The sequence below is a fragment of the Macrobrachium nipponense genome, chromosome 30 (genome assembly GCF_015104395.2).
Source record: "Macrobrachium nipponense isolate FS-2020 chromosome 30, ASM1510439v2, whole genome shotgun sequence".
Taxonomy (NCBI): Eukaryota; Metazoa; Arthropoda; class Malacostraca; order Decapoda; family Palaemonidae; genus Macrobrachium; species Macrobrachium nipponense.
The window spans coordinates 48622815-48635061 of NC_087218.1; the positions used below are offsets into that span (position 1 = coordinate 48622815).

Genomic DNA, 12247 nt, shown 5'->3' on the forward strand with positions numbered 1-12247 from the left:
ATATTTGCAAGCAGGGGCTGAATAAAGATGAAGTGTTTTAATGTTGAAGTGTTCATTACTTTATCGAGCTGCAATTTTATTACTATTCTCAGTTCAGTGTTCGAAACTTGTCTTCTTTCCCAACAGCTCTGGAGAGCACTCCAAACGGTGGGCGAGCACTGGTGGGAATGCTGCTAGGCCTACCCTTCAGTTTCCTGCTCTCTGCCCTCGCTGGATTGGCGTATTTCATCCGCAACTGGAAGTACTTGATGATGGCTGGGTCGTCTCCCGTGTTACTCCTCGTCGTAGTATCTTTGTGAGTAGCTTTGACTATTATAGTTTGTTGAACGAGGTGGGACAATTTAGAGCAGAACATGTTTTGTATAAGGTATAGATTATCTTTTTAGGCTATTGGTAAATGGTTGGTCATTCACACTTGCGCACAAATTTACTGAAAATGATCTTGCATCCATGTGTTTATGTATACTTATAAATGCTACCCCATATAAAAATGGGTTGAAGCTGGGAAGAAGTGTTATGTATGCTTATAAATATATGCTCACAACTGCTTGGATAAGTTTACTGACGTGAATACACGTGCGGTAAGCTAGAAGTAAGCTCTTGCTAATATGAAATTATATGCCTCATATGGCACCATGCATTACGGCTTTGTTAGTTGATATTGAAGTAGTCTGATGCTCTTCAAGAAAGCTTGAGTACACTAAAATCTGTTTCAAAATTCTTGCTGGAGAGAATAATTTGAGGAAACTAACTATGTATGCTTTCTAAAATTATTTTTAAGGTCCAAGTCGGTCTAAAATGATTAGTTCTAGGAATGTACATTCTAACTTACTTCCGCTAGGCTCAGGCTTATTCATCCGGTCCCACACCCCATAATGTCCTTTGAAATATACCCCTTCAATCAATTTGTGTGTAATCAAAATCTTTTCGAAAGTGTTTTAATTTCTATCAAATTAGTCCTCTTTGAACAACAGCTTATCTTACCACGGTCTAACATTCTTTCCCTTTCAGCCTAGCTCCGGAATCTCCCCGTTGGCTGCTTCAGAGAGGTAGGGGCGAGGAGGCACGGAAAGTTCTCCGGTTGGCGGTGAAATTGAACAGATCTGAAGGGAAGTTAAATGTGGATTCCTGCGTAGACAAATTTATCAAGGTAGGTGGTATTTCTGTTCGTGATATTACCTCCCAAATGGTTTTAACCCGGTATGTATCCACTTTTGCTGCGTGTTTAGTATAAGCTGTTGGGGACCACCGTAAAAACATAAACAAAAGACTGTGAATATCATAAAGATAATACTACAGGAGCTAATAATCTCCTTGATTACAAACAACCACAGAATGGCCACATTCAGTGCCTTATAACTTCCTTAGCATCTGTCGTAACTCTTCCTTCAACAGGTGTTCAGGGAGGAGGCGTCTGCAGCTGCCTCGAAAAACTCGGAGAACAAGTTGTCTGTGGTCGAGAAGTTCAGGAAAACGCTGAAGATGCTCTTCTCGCCCGCCATGAGGGTCATCATCGTCTGCCTTGGCATCATCTGGATTCTGCACAATCTGCTCTACGTGGGAGTTGCTCTCAACACCAACAATTTTACTGAGTAGGTGTTGTTAGGCGTCCATCTCCCCTACCCTCCCAATCCCATACCTACTCTGCCCCAACTTGGAGCTGGCAAACAGGTTTGCAGAAAGAGGGTGGGTGTCTCCTCTACCCTCCCGTTCACCATACCTACTCTGCCCCCACCCGGGTCAGACAAGCTGGTTTGCAAGGGTGGGGTGGCTGTGTCATGCCTCTCCTACTGTCACCTGGGAGAGGACGAAGAAGAAAAATCCACTTGGAAGTTATAGATTATTATTATTATTATTATTATTATTATTATTATTATTATTATTATTATTATTATTATTTGCTCTATCGCAGTCCTCCAATTCGACTCGGTGATATTTATAGTGTGGGGTTCCGGGTTGCATCCTGCCTCCTTAGGAGTCCATCACTTTTCTTACTATGTGCGCCGTTTCTAGGATCACACTCTTCTGCATGAGTCATGGAGCTACTTCAGCTTCTAGTTTTTCTAGATTCCTTTTCAGGGATCTTGGGATTGTGCCTAGTGCTCCTATGATTATGGGTACGATTTCCACTGGCATATCCCATATCCTTCTTATTTCTATCTTCAGATCTTGATACTTATCCATTTTTTCCCTCTCTTTCTCTTCAACTCTGGTGTCCCATGGTATTGCGACATCAATGAGTGATACTTTCTACTTGACTTAGTCAATCAACGTCACGTCTGGTCTGTTTGCACGTATCACCCTATCCGTTCTGATACCATAGTCCCAGATGATCTTTGCCTGATCGTTTTCTATCACTCCCTCAGGTTGGTGTTCGTACCACTTATTACTGCAAGGTAGCTGATGTTTCTTGCACAGGCTCCAGTGGAGGGCTTTTGCCACTGAATCATGCCTCTTTTTGTACTGGTTCTGTGCAAGTTCCGGGCATTCACTTGCTATGTGGTTTATGGTTTCATTTTTCGTATTGCACTTCCTACATATGGGAGAGATGTTATTTCCGTCTATCGTTCTTTGAACATATCTGGTTCTTAGGGCCTGATCTTGTGCTGCTGTTATCATTCCTTCAGTTTCCTTCTTTAGCTTTCCCCTCTGTAGCCATTGCCATGTGTCATCGCTGGCTAGTTCTTTAGTCTGTCTCATGTATTGTCCGTGCATTGGTTTGTTGTGCCAGTCCTCTGTTCTGTTTGTCATTCTCCTGTCTCTGTATATTTCTGGGTCTTTGTCTACTTTTATTAGTCCTTCTTCCCATGCACTCTTTAGCCACTCGTCTTCACTGGTTTTCAGATATTGCCCCAATGCTCTGTTCTCGATGTTGACGCAGTCCTCTATACTTAGTAGTCCTCTCCCTCCTTCTTCTCGTGTTATGTATAGTCTGTCCGTATTTGCTCTTGGGTGTAGTGCTTTGTGTATTGTCATATGTTTCCTGGTTTTCTGATCTATGCTGCGGAGTTCTGCCTTCGTCCATTCCACTATTCCTGCGCTGTATCTGATTACTGGCACTGCCCATGTGTTTATGGCTTTTATCATATTTCGGGCATTGAGTTTTGACTTGAGTATCGCCTTGAGTCTCTGCATATATTCTTTCCTGATCGTGTCCTTCATCTCTTGGTGTTTTATATCCCCTCCTTCCATTATTCCCAGGTACTTGTATCCTGTCCCATCTATGTGTTTGATGTTGCTCCCATCTGGTAGCTTTATCCCTTCAGTTCTCGTTACTTTGCCTTTTTGTATGTTGACTAAGGCGCATTTTTCTATTCCAAACTCCATCCTGATGTCCCCAGATACAATCCTTTCAGTCTGGATTAGGGTATCTATTTCCTTGATGCTCTTACCATACAGCTTGATTTCGTCCATGAACATCAGATGGTAGATTCTGTTGCCTCTTTTCTTGAGTTGGTACGCGGCATCCATCTTCTGTAGTACTTTTGTCATGGGAATCATGGTTACTACGAAGAGTAGTGGGGACAGTGAGTCGCCCTGGAAGATCCCTCTCCTGATATTAACCTCTGCTAGTCTTATTCCAGAGCTTGTAAGTATTGTATTCCAGTTGCGCATTGTATTTTTATTTTTTGGAAGCTGATGGTGTTTTCCTCTGCCCCATATATTTTCAGGCATTCTATTAGCCATGTGTGTGGTATCATGTCGAAGGCTTTCTTATAGTCTAACCAGGCCATGCTTGGGTTGATTTTCCTTCTCCTACTGTTCTTCATTACCATTTTATCTATCAGGAGCTGGTCTTTTGTGCCCCTACACTTCCTTCTGCAGCCTTTCTGTTGGTGGGGGATGGTGTTTGTCTCCTCTAGGTAATTGTATAGCCTTTCACTGATGATACCTGTTAGTAACTTCCACATTATTGGAAGGCAGGTGATACGCCTGTAGTTACTGGCTATATTTCCCTTACTCTTGTCTTTTTGTACTAAAAATGTTTTTGAGCCAGTATCCATGGACTTCATCGGGACCTGGGGCTTTCCAGTTTGGCATTTTCTTTAGTTGGTGTCTAACTATGTCTGTCGTGATCTCTGTGAATCTTTGTTTTATTCTCCCTGTTTCTTCTTCCTTGACTTCCTGGAGCCATGTTGCATGTTTGTTGTGTGATACCGGATTGCTCCATGTGTTTTCCCAGAGTTTCTTACTTGGTTCGGCTTCAGGAATTTCTTGGTGGTTGTCTTCCCCTCTTAGTTGGCTGTATAGTCTTTTCTGGTTGGTTCCGAATAGTTTGTTCTGTTGGTATCCCTTATTCCTGTTCATGTACCGTTGGATCTTATGTGCTTTGGCCTTAAGCCTCTGTTTTACATCTTCTATTGTGTTGTTTAGTCCCCTCTCTTGTGCTTTATATTTCTCATTGAGTTCCTCCCTTGTTTTCTTGCTTCTTAGCCTTTTTTTTCTGCCATCTCTTTCAGTTTACTCAAGTCAGATCTCATCACCATGATTTGCTTTTCCAGGCGCCTTTTCCAAGGAGGTTGCTGTTTTGGGTTCTTTTGGGTTGGTTGTGCTGGTGGTGTTGGTGTTCGAATCCCCATCAGTTCTGCTACTAATCTTGCTCCTGCATATGCCAAGTTATTTGTTTCTGTGATACTGGTGGTGTGTATTATGCCCATTATTTTATTGACCTCACTTGTTTTCTCCCTTAATTTCTTGGTGTTGTAGGCTTTCATGGAGGGGATCTTTGTTCTCTCTGTATCTGGCTCCATCCATAGTCTAATCTTTTCTACCCATTCCGTCCTGTCTGTTACTTCGTCGGTGTTTCTTCGTGTGTCGTTGTTTGATACCTCATCATCCCTGTCGTCTTCTGTGGCATCATCTCTCAGTTCGTCTTCGTGTAACTATTATTATTATTATTATTATTTTTTAATTTTTTTTTTGGTGTATCACAATCCTCCAATTCGACTGGGTGGTATTTATAGTGTGGGGTTCCGGGTTGCATCCTGCCTCCTTAGGAGTCCATCACTTTTCTCACTATGTGCGCCGTATCTAGGATCACACACTTCTGCATGAGTCCTGGAGCTACTTCAGCCTCTAGTTTTTCCAGATTCTTTTTCAGGGATCTTGGGATCGTGCCTAGTGTTCCTATGATTATGGGTACAATTTCCACTGGCATATCCCATTTCCTTCTTATTTCTATTTTCAGGTCTTGATACTTATCCATTTTTTCCCTTTCTTTGTCTTCAATTCTGGTGTCCCATGGTATTGCGACATCAGTGAGTGATACTTTCTTCTTCTTCTTCTTCTTCTTCTTCTTCTTCTTCTTCTTATTATTATTATTATTATTATTATTATTATTATTATTATTATTATTAGCTGAAGATTTGAAGAAAGAATGAAATAAAGAACTTGTACAATTCCAATATTTATCCAGCCTCCGGTTACGGTGTTTACAACGTTTTCAGTGATTCGTTTCTCCTCCTCAGTGATCCATTCCTGTACGTCGCCCTCACCGGCCTCATGGACGGCTCCGCGGTCATCCTCATGACGCCCCTTACCTCCTGCTTCGGTCGACGCACGCTGCTCATGATAGGATTCCTCGGGGGAGGAGTTCTCTTCTTCTTGGACTTTGCTGTCACGCCAGGTGAGAGGTGGTAGACCGCTGGACGCTGCTTTTAATGGAGTTCATTCTATTTTTTTTTTCTCAAAATATTACAAAGAAAAGGTAGACACGATTTATATTATAAATGAAGCTTTAAAAAGACTATAGTAGATTCACATCAGCCGTGTATTTGATGTCTAGACCAGTCCCTTACGACGCTCCGGATTGGCTGTTGATAAGCCAATGACAGGGGTGGAAACTCAGTCTCTCTCGAGAGTTCACATAGGCAGGATGTATGTTCTATCTCTCCTGCGGTATATATACTTCTTTCAGGAGAGGTGGAACATACATCCTGCCTATGAGAACTCTATCGAGAGAGTGATAGTTACCAGCCCTGTGACTGGCTTATCAACAGCCAATCAGGAGCGTCGTTATGGGACTGACCTAGACGTCAAATGCACGGTTGATGTGAATCTACTATAGTAGGATCCAAATAGAAGGATGAACTCTCATTCTATTTTTTTTCTCAAAATATTACATTGAAAAGATAGAACTATTTATGTAATAAATAAAGGTTTAAAAAGAATAGTAGGAGTCAAATAGAAGGATGAAATAAAATTTCATACCATTATGGAAGATACAGGAGTTCCATAGAGACACACGCACACACACACATACAGAGAGAGAGAGAGAGAGAGAGAGAGAGAGAGAGAGAGAGAGAGAGAGAGAGAAAACCATTTACAACTAAATCCTCATGATAGCAAGAAAACCAAATGAAATACATAATTTTCTTTGCTAAAAATGAGCAAAACCTAAAAAAAAAAACCCTGTAAAAAAAAGTAGAATATACTATGTATAAGTTGCTTGCAAAATTTCCCAAGAAATCAAAATTTATTAAAATGAATTCCTCCTTTTGAGTAAATTCCATGGGAAGCAACCCACTTCATTTACAAGTACTTGAGCACATTTCTTCAAGGAGATTAAAAGATCATTGGAAAACTGGGAAATTTAATAATTGTGGTTGTAACTACGGGCCGATGGGACGCTGCAAAAAGCATTAAGTAATGCCTACAGTGTACCACATGAGTCGCACTGACGGCACTAGCTTCCTACGGGGAGGTTCATTGATTTATGCAAGGAGAATTAATGTTAAGTTTCCTTCTTGTTACAGAATTAGAATGGCTCCGGTGGGTGCTGGTGATGGCCGGGTTGTTCTTCGTCGCTGGATCTCTGCAGGTGAGTTTTGCTTAACTCTTCTGAGTTTCTGATTACTGAAATGAACAGGCGGGTTTTAAAATAATAATTGTGAAATCGGGTTGGCGGATTTTTTAAAAAAATAATATTTGTGATTTTTAAATAACAATTTTGAAAAAGTGCGTCCCAGTTATTAATCACTATTGATCTGGAATGGAATATAGAATTTAGGCCCAAAGCCTAAACACCCCATAAATATACTTACTTAAAAAATATATGCACTTAAAAATTTATTTATTGAAAAATATATTGACTTGAAAATATATTTACTTAAGAATATATTTACTTAAAACATGTTTTTTACAAATCTATTTACTTCAAAAACATTTACTCAAAAATATATATAAAAAAATTTGCTCAAAAATACATTTACTTCACAATATATTATGTTTACCTCAAAATATGTTTACTTCAAAATATAATTACTTCACAATGTATTTATTTCAAAATGTCTTTACTTCAAAAATAAACTTACTTTAAGAATATATTTACGTCAAAACTGAACGTGCCGTGTTCTGCGATAATATTTTCGCCAATCCTCTCTTCCTGACATTTCAGGTGAACTTCCTTTATGCACCCGAGGTGTTCCCAACGGAGATACGAGCCAGGGGCTTCGCTTTCGTCCAAGTTCTGGGGGGCATTGGGTCCTCAGCCGCCCCCTTCATCACAGACGTCTTGGTAATTTTTGTTTTAGAGATTTTCTTCATTGAGATACCCGAGATAGGTAGTAGTAGTTGGTCGTTTGTTTTTATAAATTTCCCTAGTTACCTCACACTGAGGGACCTGGGGAAACCCGAACGAGGTCTCCCTAGGACAAAGTCCACTTTAGACAATATGCCTCTAAGAAAATAGACAAACAGTCAATTCAAATGTAAAGGTTTATTTTTCAACACTTACGGAAGTATCAGTGGTGTAAAAAATGAAGAACTATAAATCAGTATTGGAATTTATGCTGTAATTAGTAAACTTTTGCTTGTACAGAACCACGTAGCATACTGGTCTGATGACTTAATATATTCATAAACGTGTTCAGTTTAAGTTGCTACTGCTTCATCTTTGTAGTACAGGTTAAAGAGTGTTCAATATAAGTTGCTACTACCTTATCTTTGTACAGTCTAAATCTGTTTATATCAAGAGTCTTACTTTTATTTTGCAGTCGCAGACAGTCCACTGGGGACCTACTGTTGTCTTTGGGTGTTCGGGAATCGTAGGAGGTTTGTTGTTCCCCTTCCTGCCAGAAACCAAAAACCAGCCTCTACCAGACACAGTCGAAGAAATAGAAGAAATTCGCAGAAATAAGAAAGAACAGAAGAAGGAGAAGAAGAAAACAAAGAGTTTAGAAGGCATTGAAAACCAGTGTTATGTTGAGGAAGGCAGTTGCACTCATCTCTGAAGGAAGAAAGCTCAACAGAATCTGGAGATGATGTAGCTTGAATGCTACCTAAGTCGATGACCATCAATTACATCTGTGATATACTTTGTCCATGGGATGCAGGTGGCATTGCGTTGCTTTGGCGATTCAGACGATGTAGTCGAGTTAGGAGGTATACATATCCCAACCCCACTTCCTTAGTGTTCCCGTAGTTCTGCTTGTGGGTTTATGATATGGTTTCTCTGATGCCAGATGATTTTTGACTAAATGCCACTGCTCGTACAAAACCTCAGTTACATTAACTACCCAAAGAGGCAGTTTTGAAATGATCCGAGCATATGTTGTGATAGAGGATCAGGAAAAGAGGAGCCTCTGTTTAGGAATGGTGGTATAACTGCCAGGAATTTTATAAATATTTTGTATTCACGTTGAAGTGCATGTTGCCTTACCTTGAGGTAGGGTGGAGTAGAAGACTGTAAATCTTATTTATTTTTCGTAAATAAACTGCCATTTAAAATTAAACTGTGCCAGTGAGTCATATAATACTAATGCGATGGGACGACCACTGACTGATCTCCCTTGAAAATGGATGACATTGATTTGTAAAGAATCTTTTCAGAAGCGAATACGTACTAGGAACTTTCTGTGAATATTCTACTGTACATTATCTGTATATATTGAATTAAGTCATGATTAAGTAAAGGTTCCAAAGTATATATTGATAGTTACACTCTACATTACACTCTTTCCCTAGGATGAATACAGAAGTATTTCAAGTTATAACTCGGCATGGAAGATGGTTTCTGTTTCTAGTTTAAGTAGGCACACTTGGCCGCCTGGCCCATCGAACCTGGGATGCGCCTCAGTGGCGTGGCCGGTATGGTCTTGGCCTGCCACCTCGGTGGCCGCGAGTTTGATTATCGGGAATTCCATTGAGGGGTAAAAGATCTGTATTTCTGGTGATAGAAGTTCCCTCTCGACGTGGTTCGGAAGTCACGTAAAGCCGCTGGTCCCGTTGCTGAATAACCACTGGTTCCATGCAACGTGAAAACACCATACAAACAAACAAACAAACAAACAAGCCTGGGTCCTAATAACTAAGCCGATACATGCTATCATGTCAACCCAAATATTTTACTAAAGTAATTCAGTTCTGTTACTGAAGTATCTAAAATGGGACCGTCATAAGGTCGTGTCTGCTATTTTCTCAACATAACAACAGATAAGGCAACAATTGTAAGCATTATTATACGAGAAAAAAAACATAGAATTGGTAAGTTTTTTTTTTTTATAATTTACATTCTGGTTCATTGCCATTTACTTCAGCTGCCATATTGCTGCTTTCTGATGATTCATTATTCCACATGATTTCACAGCATCAATTGTCACCCTTTCCAGTCATTAAAGAATACCCCTATATTTTTCACTTGGGTATGGAGGTCTCGTATATTAATTTTTGTGGTAACATGTTGTTTTGGATCTGCTTGCTGGTGATCTTAGGTTAATCCAGACCCAGTTACAGTCAACTTATAAATGCAGCAGGCTGAATTTCTCGTTCTAGCATAAAGCATGTACCAATGATCACTGTACATAAGTACGTAAACTGTTCAAACGTACACCATTCAACTACACAATACCGTAGTATTAAGTACAATACCATGTGATTCTGATACAGCTCTCCAGCCTTGCATATTTGCCTTGTAAATTTCCATGGGGAACTATAAGGAGAGCAGGTTACGTGGTGTACGTGGTCCATGGGAGCTTCCTCAAATAGACACACGCTACCACTCACCAATCCATGGAAGTCAGTACCAACTCTTCCCACATAAATAGTCATACAATAATTTTAAATAGAGTAAATTTGCGTTTTTATTTAAATTGCTAGTTACGCCAAGCTTTCACATAGGTCTTGAAATCTTCAAAACAAGAATAATGGCAATGAACCCGTTGCAGTTTTCATGGTATACAGTAGATGGTAGCAGCAGCAGCAGCGATTAAGAGACTTGCTTATAGGCTGTTGCAAATGGTATACTTGTGATAGGTCAATCAATTAAATGGACTGCTACCACAAGGTATTACTAATTAGACAATGCTGTTTAGGAAGTCGTTTAGGATTCTAATAATGTATACCTTATCCCGGGGTAGAGAAACGTGCCTGTGGCGGTTAGATCCTTAGAGGAGAAACTGACCTTATCATAACATGTGTCAATCCATTTACAGGGAAGGCCACAGTGAAAATAGTAATCGGTTAAACTTGAACATTGTTGCCACAGGTTTAGGGGGTGGGGGCAGGCATAACGTACTACAAAATGAGAAGAGTGCCTTATAAAGGTAGCGGATTCTTCGGCCCAAAATGTCCGATAAATGGCATCCAACCCGTTTTTCATTAGGCTAATTGCAACCGTAGCTTTTTGAATTCTAGAGAGAAATAATTGCTTTCACTACAATATCAACACACTTGTATTAAAATCGCAAAAGACAGAGTAGGACAATACTTCGAAAATGCTGAATATGCAGGAAGTGTAAGAATGCATACAATATAGAGGTCATTCCATTTAGGGGTCAGAGATCTGTATTTCTGGTGATAGAAGTTCGCTCTCGACGTGGTTCGGAAGCCACGTAAAGCCGTTGGTCCCGTTGCTGAATAACCAGTGGTTCCAGGCAACGTAAAAGCACCATACAAACAAACTGGTTCCACGCAATGTAAAAACACCATACAAACAAACAAACAAAAACAATATAAAGGTGAATGAACCTTGTGTGTGGAGGGGTTCAGCAAATTGCTGAGGAACCTGACTTGAACTTTAGCACGGTTAGGTGGTTTTGGCATTGTAATTGAAATATGAAATTTAGGCCAAAGGCCTAGTTCTGGGACCTTCGAGGTCATCAGCGCTGCAAGGAAAATGAAGACCAGTACGGTTTGAAAGGTGTAACAGTAGAAAAACCCTGCAGTTGGACCTACGAAACAGGAGAGAGTGGAAAATGAGATGGAAGAAAGAGAATGTGAACAGAGTTACAATAAAATTAAATATATACGGTTGCCGAAGGGATGCTTTAGAGAACCTTAAGTAATGCTTACAGTGCTCCGCGTGGGGTGCACTGGCGGTAGTAATCTCCCTCGGGGTAGGTGGTTTTGTAACGTTGCAGATGAGTCGTCTCTGCAGGCACAAGACTCGGTATTATGGAAGCTCTCTGCAAATGGGTTTCATCCAAGATTTAATTGTATAAAAAAGAATAAAAATTAGGAAGAAAACCAGTAAATTCAACAAGCCTGGTACATATTGAGTAGGAATTAGAATTGGAATGTACGATTTAGGCCAAGTGCTGGGACCTATAGGGGTTTTCATCGCTGAAAATAATGTTGAAACAATTGTTAGGAGAAGGTGGAAAGTAAAATGCGAGAAGGAGAATATGAACGGAGGTATAGTTAAAGGGATGAGATTTGTCACTGCTAGTGGCTGAAGGGACTATGCTGAGATCCTTATGCAATGCCCTGCAGTGGACCAGGTGAGGACACAGATTGAGTTATGTTGACATAAATGCTGATACTATGAACTTGGTTATATATTAAAACCATCTTCTACACATGAAATATGTGTATCTACATACCGTAAGTGTAGGTACGCAAGTATAAATTCACTTGTAACCAAAATGAATTGTTTGTTGCACAGTATGAATTTGCAACATCAGGGGAATATCCTCAGCTCTTCATCAGATCATGGCAATGTTACGTCATCAGTTATCTTACAATCATGAAAGCCCGTCACATTTCCCAACGCATGTCATGTGGTGTGATTTGTCAAACCGGGATCTCAGGTGCTCAAACATATGTTTTAATGTCATGTTATTTGTTCTAGTCAGGTTAAGAGTCGGATACAAAGAATGTAATGTTGTTGTTATGGTGGGGGCTCCCAAACGATAAATGTCATTGCAGTGTTACTGAACACCACTTGATCATTCTAAGGTTTGAACCTTCTGTGCAACCTGCACAGTGGACAGATTGCAATACAGTACACACCAGATACCCCGTATGGGGA

At 40.2% G+C, this 12247-nt stretch overlaps 1 protein-coding gene across 2 annotated transcripts in view; it reads left to right on the top strand.

Moving 5' to 3' along the window:
* Positions 1-8926, top strand: part of LOC135202499 (solute carrier family 22 member 6-A-like) — a 45049-nt gene extending 36123 nt beyond the window's left edge. For both annotated transcript variants that reach the window (XM_064231920.1, XM_064231919.1), the window contains exons 7-13: positions 127-295; positions 1012-1150; positions 1396-1592; positions 5469-5626; positions 6756-6820; positions 7397-7516; positions 7995-8926. In XM_064231920.1, coding sequence (XP_064087990.1) covers positions 127-295; positions 1012-1150; positions 1396-1592; positions 5469-5626; positions 6756-6820; positions 7397-7516; positions 7995-8231 — 1085 coding nt within the window. In that variant the 3' untranslated portion in view covers positions 8232-8926. The remainder of the gene's footprint in view (positions 1-126; positions 296-1011; positions 1151-1395; positions 1593-5468; positions 5627-6755; positions 6821-7396; positions 7517-7994) is intronic.
* The last annotated feature ends 3321 nt before the right edge of the window (positions 8927-12247 follow it).